The 11,546-nt window shown below is 42.5% G+C and overlaps 1 protein-coding gene across 1 annotated transcript; it reads left to right on the top strand.

The window, feature by feature from the left end:
- Positions 1-1,802: 1,802 nt before the first annotated feature.
- zic5 (zic family member 5 (odd-paired homolog, Drosophila)) lies at positions 1,803-4,623 on the top strand (the record flags this gene model as incomplete). The annotated part of the gene is made up of 2 exons (XM_083921825.1): positions 1,803-2,844; positions 4,174-4,623. The coding sequence occupies 2 exons, from the start codon at positions 1,803-1,805 to the stop codon at positions 4,608-4,610; spliced, it is 1,479 nt and encodes a 492-aa protein (XP_083777951.1). The 3' UTR covers positions 4,611-4,623.
- Positions 4,624-11,546: the final 6,923 nt, after the last annotated feature.

Below are 11,546 nucleotides of genomic sequence, written 5' to 3'. Positions count from 1 at the left end.
GTATAGAAACACTATTGAAACAACCATGTCTACCTGTAAACTTTTGTCTTTTCATCAATTGTAGAAGTTTTAACATATAACATTTTCTTTAAAGCGTTTTTTTTAGTTGCAGATGATCAAGTTCATAAATCAGTTTCAACAGAGGAGCACGTGCAACAGGCCCATAACATGTAAACCCTTCCCTCTCCACGGTGGAAATCAATTACAGAACATGGCCATGAATGGGGAAAAGTGGTGCTCATTAGGTTTGATTTTTTTTTTTTTTTTTTTTTTTTAAGGAAAGCTCACGTTCAAGTTGCAAAAACTCTGATGACGTGACGATTTGAGGTTAGTCATCACAGATCGATTGGAAAGGTGTGTGAATTAAGACATATCAATGACAGGTAGATACACGTCCTGCTGCCATCAGGGACTATTCATATGACGTGATCCATCCATTCATATTGAACGTTTACATAGTTTAATGATTGCCTGTAAGGCTCAGTTGTAAACAGGATCATTTAATGCAGGTAAATAACGGACAGCTGAAAATAAAAATACGTGACACCTTCTCCAGGTTCTGCCAAGACATTCACCGGGTTAAATTACAGTTCACGCTGTGATGCTATTGTCCTGTTTTACTGCTGGATGTTTACAACTCACGCATGCAAAGGTCAAACTTCTATGTTAAACGCAAAACAATTTAAATGTTTGTATGGATTTTTTTTTAATTAAGGCATTAGAGAAAAAATGTCAGGACAGATAAGATTTTAGAACATTTTTGAATTGATTTTCCTTCCTTCAGCATTGTTAGATTGGCATGACGGCATAAACCAAACGGAATTCAATTAAAAGCCTCTGTAAATTGAAGCGTAGCTCGTGGTTTTATTATTTTGTATCAACGTACGAAGAAAATGTATCATATTCATAATAACTGCATGAGGGAGGATAGGGTTCAAAATATTCCACCTAAAAAAACAGCAAAACAGACCCAAACCTATTACTCAGTTCAGTTCATTTTTTATTCAATCTATCTAATCACAATTTTAAGGCATTTTATTTTAAAGGAAAATAGTTTGAATAATTCAGTAATGCAATACTTTTCCACTCGTGGGCTCTTTTCCTTTCATTCATTTTCATATATTCCAGACAACTCATGTAAAGTCTCACAGCCGCACGTTTTAGGAATCCTTCTTGATAACTAACAACATGTCTACATGCCAAATGAATAAACTCTGCGCCATCACTGTTGACCTCCTCTTCCTTTCAATGGTCACACTTTTTACACTAGTCACATACATGCATCCACCAGCAGCGGGATCTTTCCTTTTTTTTCAATGGCGACATCAATGGTAAGACCCTTTAACAGACACAAACGAGGCTGCATTTATCACATAAATTGACATTTCGGCCATCCGCATGCACCGGCACCAGTAAAGGGGAAAGCCGCACAAACACATCTGCTGGTAACTTTGTGAGTACAACTTTTTGGAGTCAACAGCGATAAAGAGAGTGAGGGGGCGGAACCCTGCTGAGCCCCTGCGCTGAACGACAGCCAATCGCTTCGTTCTCCTAACTGCCAGTCACCGAAATCCGTCCAATACCCGCAGTGCCATTTCTAAACTGTATTCCCCACTGTGTCCTCCAACTGTTGTATGTTCTGCCAATCGCTTGAGGACAGAGTGGGGAAAGGAGCAAGCAGAGTTAGAAGCCGGACAAAAGAACTTATAGACCCCTTATATACATATTTTCCTCATGTTTTAGAGAGCGTGGTGTGGTGAAAAACAATTGCGGTGAGTGCGGATGGACTTGTCAGTGTAGTTATGGAACCCCCTTTAAGCAAGAGGAATCCGGCGATAAGATTAGCGGATTTGGCAGCGACTCAACCCCTTCCTCATCAGAATATGACAGGCTTCCCGGGGCTAGGGGGGCATCACCCTCTCTCCCACCATGCCCACCTCCACCCTGGGGAGCTGGGCAACGACCCCGGAGTGGCACTCACTCCATTTGGACCAGAGCACATGGCACAGACAAATGCTCTCAAACTTAGCCCATCTCAGCACATTCAGAGCCATCACGAAGCCCAGACCGCGGCATCTTTCACTTCTGCTCAGACCACAGTTGGTTTCCCCGTGGCTCACCCCCACTCAGGCTACTCAAGCAGCAGGGACTTCATCCTCAGGAGAGAACTCTCAGCCTCTGCTATGCATGCACTTGGCGACCAGCATAGTTCCGCCTCCTCCCCTCATCACCATGGCATGTTCATCTCCCCAACAGGTGCTTATGGGCACGCGGAAAGTGGGGCCCATTCACTTTTCACTGGACTCCACGACCAGGCGTCCCCAGGTGCCCACCATCATGCCCTCAACGGGCAGATGCGCCTGGGTATACCGGGGGACATCTACGGCAGGCCAGAGCACTTCGGGCACAGGCCAGAGCACTATGGACCCTCTTCTCTCCACAGCTACAACTCCATGAACCTCAATGTGAACATCGCTTCTGCTCCTCATGGAGCGGCGGGGGCATTTTTAAGATACATGCGGCAGCCCATAAAGCAAGAGCTAATCTGCAAATGGATTGACCAGGAGCAAAGTCAAAAAAAGCCCTGCTCTAAAACTTACAGCACCATGCACGAACTGGTCAACCACGTAACGGTCGAGCATGTCGGAGGACCGGAGCAGAGCTCCCACGTCTGTTTTTGGGAGGAATGTCCACGGGAAGGAAAGGCGTTCAAAGCGAAGTACAAACTGATCAATCACATCCGAGTTCATACGGGAGAAAAGCCATTCCCGTGTCCTTTCCCGGGTTGTGGAAAAGTGTTCGCTCGATCGGAGAATTTAAAGATTCACAAGAGGACTCACACAGGTCAGTATTTGTAATTGTATAATCTCAAAAATAACACCAAAGACCGTATGTTGTTATTCACGGACTGTGCGGTCATGCGTAATTGCGCACACAAACGAGCAAAAAGAAAAAAAGATTGTATATTCAGTGACGCGTTCGCACAGTGTTTCATTTCCTTTCTTAAATATAAACTTTTGTATTCGCCGAGACGTCTGCAGTATGCGTGAGAGGATTAGGGCATATGATTTGTGAAACGTGCTTACGTACATGCAAGACAGCGATGGATCACGCGTAAATGTAATTATCCTCAGTCGTGGGACGTTCACGCAAAACCAAAGTTTGAATATCAGCGAGTGCATGTACATGGTACACGGCATCTTACCTTAACATATGCCATATTTATTAACTGTGTGCACCGTTTTACTGATGTAGGCTACAGCCTCTGCACTAACTGTCTGTCGAGAAAGAACACCCGGATACACTGTCAAACCAAAACAACTGCTTCGTGCTGAAATGTTGGTCAGAGTTACATAGTGCTTAAAGTTCATGACAGTGAGTCCCAGCAGGCTAACTTTACACAACTTACGTGCTCTTCTTGGGACCTGTTTTTGTTGTCATGGCACAGGATGAGGAAGAAGAGAGCTTAATTTTGGTCGTATGTCACCAACATCGACGGGCCTCTACAGCTTATTGAATGATGCAAAATCCCATGGGAAGGGAATAAGTCATCCACTAAAATAGAAGTCACGAGAAAGTCCAAGTTTCACCCTGTTATTGCTTATCATTTTCGAGAACTCACGTATACACACTAGGCGTGTGTGTGTGTGTGTGTGTGTGTGTGTGTGTGTGTGTGTGTGTGTGTGTGTGTGTGTGTGTGTGTGTGTGTGTGTGTGTGTGTGTGTGTGTGTGCGTGTGTGTGTTGAGTTATATCCAGAGTACACCACGGTACATAAACGGCTCCTGGTGGTCTCCTGCGCGCCCCCTCTCCCCCCACATACACATGCATGTAACCAGTAGGCCTAAAGGCATGTTACACGTGTTCACACAGGAAAAATGCTTTGGACAAGTGGGTGTGGAATAGTGGTAGTAAATGTGAATTAGCTCTACTGAAGAGGAACCCCAGTGGAGAAGTACAGGCTGCTTCACAGAGCTGTTAATGAGAAATTGCCCTCATGTTGTATTTATTTAAGGTGGTATGCTGAGGATCTATGGGAAATTAACTTCCAGCTCTAATCTTGCGATGTGTACAAAATGCAAACACCTCCTGTGGAAACTTTTCCATGAACGTTCGTTAAGGCAGGGACTCTTCGTGCACGACACTGACTGCATCTGTTTCTCATTTTATTCCAGGAGAAAAACCTTTCAAGTGCGAGTTTGACGGCTGTGACAGAAAATTCGCCAACAGCAGCGACCGGAAGAAGCACTCTCACGTCCACACCAGCGACAAGCCCTACTACTGCAAAGTCCGTGGCTGTGACAAATCCTACACACACCCGAGCTCGCTGCGGAAGCACATGAAAGTGCACTGCAAGTCCCCGCCACCCCCTTCCACCAACGTCACCTACATTTCCTCCACAAACCCCCTCGGAGACCCTCTTTCTCCCAACTCCGAGCCTCACAGGAACCGCTCTGCGAACCTCTCCCCTCAGGTTACCAACCTCAACGAGTGGTACGTGTGCCAGGGGAGCGGAGGACCCAACCACCTCCACACCCCCTCCAGCGATGTGCCAACGTCAGATTCAGACGAGGACTCTTTCAGACACGCAGACCCAAGAACAATGCTCTGATGCCCCGTTTAGAACCACCTGACTGTCAAACTTGTCATCTAGTTGACCCGTTAAAGTGTGAAGATCCGTGGTGGCCCGTGCGCTTGGGATATTGATCCGTTATTTTGACTGTAAACGACTGTAAACACAGATAATTCACTGTTATCGTGGATGCAATGCAGGCCTAACTACAGGAGGAAGCATTTCGCTGAGGTGACCCCTGACCTTTCTTAAATTTGAGATCATATATGTCAAAATAAAAACATTTGACACTTACATTAAAACTGAAAGTAATAGTATATTATCTGAAAGTGTCACACAAATGTAAAGAAGGCCTAAGCCAGTTTCTGAATAGAACTTTTCAACAATTAATAATATATTTTTCCTCTTTTTTTGACAAGAGCAATACACAGGGTTTAATTAACGGCCTGGCTTAAGACTCAACTGGTGTGCCTAAATTACATCTTTCATGTGACCTCCCATCACCCCTTGCAGTTTAATAACTTGCCTGCTATCAATCTCTGTCATATTCCAGACATTTAAGGGAAACAAATGGTACTGCAGATAAGGCAACAAATGTTAAAGGATAGGATCTCAAAGGCTATTTTTTTTGTTATTCCCTGTGATTTCTTTAGGATGTGGTACAAACTTTGATAAACCAATAAGGAAAAAAGAAAAAAAGAGGAGGCAAACATCTGAGTGTCTTAAGGGTTCTCATTTACCTTTTCAGATTTATACAATACATGTGTTTGGATGGAATTTTGTAATATTTAAGAACTATTTAAGACTATATTTTATGCAAAATACACAAGTGTAATGCTCGTTAAAGAGTACGAGTAAGTCCCTTGAGACCCTAAATGTCTACACTGACAGGCTTTGACCCTGTAGGATTTGTATATATGTAATTGTACTGATGCTTGTGAATGTTGTGTAGTTTTAATTACAAAAAAAATGTTGTTTTGTACATTGTAATTTATTTGCTGGTATCAATGTTGTACTGGAATTACAGGAACACCAAAGAATAATAATATCAGTTTTGGTGATGCATAGTGAATACCCTGCTGATGTTTTTTTTCTCAATTTCATGCTCATTTTTTCTGTTCGCTTTTTTTTATTTTTTAAATTGTGTTCTGTAAAAGAAGAAACATTTACTTGAATAGGCTGTGTAATGTGAAAAGTCCCTTTCTCGCATGCCTTTTGTAGTGATCTGTCTTTCTCTTTGAGGTGCATGGTGCCGTTGGACATGATGGATAAAAAAAAAGATGAATCAGCTGACAAGATTGTGCAGACCCTTGATGTTCAAAATTAAATTTACAATATAAAAATTCATGCTAAAAAAATGAATAAAAAAAACAGGACATACAGTACAAATTAACAAGTGTCACATTTTTATGATTAAGGAGGGGATTTGATTCATAAGAGTTTGGGGAATTAGATAATCACAGTTTATAAATGGACTGGTTACACATGATATAGGCTGGACTTTGTGATGGTGGGACAGGAAGCTGTGCATTCATTGTCAAATAATTACCTTTAGGATGTGAAATGTAAATAAGACTGAAGAAACTTATTATGTTATTCTCACCTGAAATGAAAAAAAGGTAAAAGTGTTCACTTCCTATGCAGACATTGCTATACAATATTCACTGTTATCTCAGAAAAAGGCCCAACGGGCCAAGAAAGCTGGTATACACTAATCACTGAGCTAATGGGAAAACTTATAGCCCCCTGATGGCGCTACCTCTGAAAGGCGCGACAGCACAAAGCAGCCGAGGCATGAATCATTCATGGGAAAAATAAAAGATAAAAGATATCTGACAATAAGCAAGGCCTTGTATAGAGTGTATAAAACAAGTTCCCCCTCTTATTTCCTCCATTAAAACGCACAATCCCACTTTCAAAGAGTTGCCTGTCCAGTCTATAGAATTAAAATTGACCAACGCGAGTCCTGCACCACTTCAAAGGCTGCAGCTTCTGAGAGGAAGGCTGACCGCTTTGACAGTCTTCACGGTGCGTTAGGATTTCTATGGCAATTGGTTAGTGAGACGCTCACATTTGAATGTGTCTGGTTGAAAAAAAACACACTAACTGCCACTAAATGAACTATAATCAAAGTTCAGGATGCACCCTCTGCAGAAATGTGTGTGTGTGTGCGCAAATACACCGTTGACAGATGACACACACAGCCTGGTTACATTCACCTGCTGAAATTTTGGGTGCACCCAAAATCATTTTTAAAAAAGCAGAAATTGAAGCCATGTAAGAAAACAACACAGACAAACACACACACACACACGCAATTATTCCGAGCTTCCACTCTGCATCAGTTACGACACTTGACTCAACCTGGAGGATGCTGGGACTGTGGCCATAAAATGCAAAACACTTAATCAACACTTAATCAAACAATCTCAAATATGAAGCACATTTTACAGTCCAGGGGAGAAGAAAAAAAATACACTTCAGCTGCATCAGAAGGCTTTGGAAAAGCAACAACTGCAGGCTTGTTCAGTTGTAATGGGGCTTTATCGGTTTTATAGCTGTCCTCTTAAGTTTTCCTGAAAACACTTTATCTGCTGCTTCATTCAACGTACGCGCACTCGCGGGCCTCCTCTCGCTTTGTGCGTGGACTTTTATGGGGCTCAGGGCCCAAAGAGTAGCCTGCTCTTGTAGGTCCTGTTTGGAAACAAGGGCTCAATGAATGTTACAAAATAAACACGATGAAAAATAACCAGAGACAGTTCCTTGGGCATTAAAAGGAAGGGGACTTAATAAAAGGAGTGAAGCAGTCACCCTTCAGTGAGAAACGCTTTGAAGTAGAACTTATTATCTGAGAAATACTTTTTGGTTGTCCTAACGACGCCGCTGAATGGGAAAGGCACTCCTTTGTCAGCGATTTGTTCTCCTTTAGTGGGATGCCCGTGGAAATCACTTACATGGGCCACCTTAACATACTGCCTGCAAATCAGTAACTGGCAGAGTCAGACATGCAGACGCCACTTTGGAGAGGACAAAGCAAAAAGTCGCAGTGAAAACGCCGCTGCTTCTCAATTGCGCCCTTTAAAGGGGTTGAATGATAATTTCTCAGACGAGCGTAGAACCAAAACAAATGCTGTCTTGTCAGACTTTACAAGCATTATCCATCTCCTGAATGCTCGTGGCACAATGCGCACGAAAAAAAAAGGCTTGTGAGGTGATCATCTTGGTCACAAAAGTTAAGAGGCTCCGGTTCAAATAATGAAAGAAACGCAGGTCATTTGATCCGTGCACCTGCGCCATACGCAGCAATGTGCTCGGCTCACCTTAAGGTGTTCAGTTTTTGGGGGGAAATCTTTTTTTTTTTTTTTTTTTCAACTTTAGGTTTATTTTTAGGAGCAAGAAAGCAGGTGTGAAAAAGCACCTAGCACCCCAACACTCCAACACTCCCCCACCCCGACCCAGAAATCATATACAGCAGAACAGCAGCACCTTGTGACAGCTTTGGCTGCTTTTCTCTGTTCTGGAATTAAATCACACTTCCCTTGTTCCGATATAACAATAGAATAATGAGAAGTGTGTGATCAACGGAAGTAACACCCCTGGAAATAAGAAAGAGTGCTGGTAAGTCGTTTGGTGTACATATATAGCCTACCCATTTAGTTAAGTTAAAGGCCAATAAGATGAGCACTGTATTGCAATAAAGGTCATGTTACATATGTTTTTTTTATGTTGCCTTATGTGGATAATTATTATTATTTTTAAATCCAGTCAGAGTTTTATTGCTGCTTTACCCTTCTCCCTCTAAATACACCATAGATTTAATTTGGTGACACACTTTTGTATGTGCACTGTTTGAAGTGAAGCAATGGTCAGAAGTGATATGCAAAAATATCATGAACGACAAATGCATTTCATATCAAATCACTCAGTGTATATACAAGTGTCCAGTTGTGTGTGTGTGTGTGTGTGTGTGTGTGTGTGTGTGCCACAGAAGCACACACACCTGTTTGCCCAAATCTAAACTTCCCCACAGTGGGAAGTCTTCGTTTTTCACATTATCATCTTCCTTACAAACTCGCATTTAACGGCCACATATTTTCTCTCCAGGCATTTTGCCAACTTTTTCCCAAGCTCCCTACCTGCCCACTGTCTTAGGTTTCATCAAGTCAGGGAACAACGCAGTCCAGTTGCTGTCTCACTTCTCCCCGCTTAACTCCAGACTCAACTCCGGGACTGCCTTCGGAGCGGATTTGTTGTTTTGTTTTTTTATTATTTTCGCGCACAGACTCAGATTTTAGTTTGCTCCGCGAACACTCAGCATAGGTTCTTGCATAGAGTACACGGAGGGGGACAACTCTGCAGCAAGTTAAAGGAGCAACTCCAAACTTCTGTATTTTTTTTTTTCAGGAAGGACTCTCTTTCCCCCTGGTTCATGGATTGCAGAAGCTTGGAAACTCTAAATTATTTGTCCGGTCTTAAACTCGGACTGTCGGACGCCTGCGGGGGGAATGTCGCTCCTCTCCAGCCCAACTTCAGCAGCCGTGGCTTCACCTATTAGCCCCGATGTCTTTCCCAAAGGAGTGCGGGAGTTAAACATCTGACGCGCCAGGGGGGTACTCAACTGACCTGTTCTTGGTTTTAGTTTCATAGGAACTTCATTAAATCAATTACCCAGTGGGCACATCATGCTTTTTTTCTTTCTTTTTTTTTTGTATTTTTAGCGACTAAAGTGTTTTTCCCCTTTTTATGTTATTCTATAGAGCAACCTATGGCGTCCTATTGGCTTCTACAATTAAATAAAAAACATAACCTACACAGAACAACGTGTTTATTCTCCTTCTGACATTTAGACAGCTTGAGATGACAGTTGAGAAATATACTAAGTGCACTTAGAGTACCAGCAGGCACAAAGCATCGTTGCTCTGTTTTCATATACAGCCTACAAAGTTTTATTTTACAATGTCTAATCATTTTTAAAAAATAAAATAAAATGTCTTTAAAAACACGTGCACTCATTATTCATACTGGAATTAATTTGGGACAAAAAAGGTAAAAAAAAAAGGGAACAAATGTAGAAGAGCAGGAAACACCTTCTGAATCAGAAAGAAAATTGAAGAGAAATCCTTTGGAGCATTGCAATAACAGGTGCCAACAGCCTGGCATCTCTACGTATTCGCAACAGCACTAAGGAATTAGATTCTTAGTTTTGTGTCAGATTAAATACATTACAAAGATGTTTCATATGCCACCTTGAATTATCTAAACTATATTTATGACATTCAAATAATTATTTAATTGTAATATTTAAGGTGGAAACAGTTCCTTTTCAAAAAAAAAAGAAATTGTCCTGTAATGAGTCGACAATCTGTGACATGAAAGATCAGTGCAACACCAGTGCAGCCATACCTCTACTATTCTAACTAAATCTTTTGGGGTTACTTCACAAATTGTCTATGCTATCGTGTGTATAACGGCCGCTTCACAGTCATGCACTAGTATTCAGAAGAGCATGATACATCACTCAGAAACTGACATAATATCTGGTGGCTCAGTAACATCTGTGGGGGTAGAGACTTGGTGCCGGTCCAAAGCCCCATCCGAGGACTGGGAGCCACTCCAAGGCAGTAGGTGAGGAGAGCAAGGTCGTCCACGGACAACCGCATGAGCCAGGCCCTGCTACCTGGCCCTTATATAGTGCACCGGCCAGAAGATAGAAACTAAAGTGCAGATAAGCGTGAGCATGCTGCCCCAGTAGTCTCTTATTGAATGACAGGGTTTCCTTAAAAGCCTCTAAATGCAGGATGTAGGCTTCAGCGTGCTTGGGCTGGAGGGAAATGGTGAACTATACTCTATCAAAGAGAAGCAGATGGACTTTTTAGTGAAGGATATTTTCATTTGTACTGCTTACGGGGTTCACTTTGGACTGAATTAAAAAAAAAAACAGCTTCCTCTCTGGCACATGAGTGACTGACTCAGTTTTCCTTATTTTAAAATGTGCACCTGGTTTTGTTATGGGCTGCTTTTTTAAGAATAGAGACAAATAAAAATTGGTATGATATGAGCACCAAAAACACTGAATTGCACTTCTACGTGCCATTGAAGACATGCTGACCTGAGACAAAAATACCAAGTTGTGGCCGCTGGTGATTTCCTAGGCTAAGGGATTACTTTCACCACCACGATCCCTACGATTCAAATTCAAATCCACATATCTAACTTCAATTTCAACCTGACATATCTTATAAACCTATCTATGATTGATCACAATGATCTCAAAAGCATGGTGCCAGTCCACCATTTTAATCCACCCCCATTTCTTTGCTTCTCCTTCCTCACCATCACTTTCTCCATTGTGGATGAAGATTGGTATCAGTGCCAGATTTGTGCAGAACTATCACACCTGCAACATCAGATGGCGGGCCATGAATGCATCTGGTTTTATTGCAGAAAAGGTCAGCATTTAGCGTGGGGGAAAGCACAGCTGGCGAGAGGGGGCATCCTTGGAAAGGAGAGAGGGGAAAAAGATAGAGGGCTATGTCCAGGTAAGCAGAGAGGGAACATGAGTAGACAAGAATAAGTCTTGGTAATAAAAAAGACAAACGGTCAGCTGTGCCAACAACAGATAAGGGTTTGACTCCTGTTATGCCTGCAGACATCTTCACATAGCTATGTTCATCATGGGCAAACTAGTGAAGTTGGTTACCAATCATTCTCAGCTTCCAGTCTCACTGTAGGAGCTCTAATCCAATGTGATAAGCCAGTGCACAAGCAGTAAAGGATCTAGTGGAGGCACCACTGCCTCCTCAACCATGCAGAGCCAAGACCTCCCTCTGACTTCATGGAGGTGCCTGCGTGGATGCCAAACATCACAAGCCTCACACCCATTCTCTTTAACCGACTTGGGTTTGGAAATGACAGATATGGCTCTGGATGGGCAGAAGAAAATGTGGTGTCTTGATGTCTCCAACTGACCAGGGA

This window comes from Echiichthys vipera (assembly GCF_963691815.1).
Source record: "Echiichthys vipera genome assembly, chromosome: 10".
NCBI lineage: Eukaryota > Metazoa > Chordata > Actinopteri > Perciformes > Trachinidae > Echiichthys > Echiichthys vipera.
This window is presented reverse-complemented; position numbering and strand designations above follow the sequence as displayed.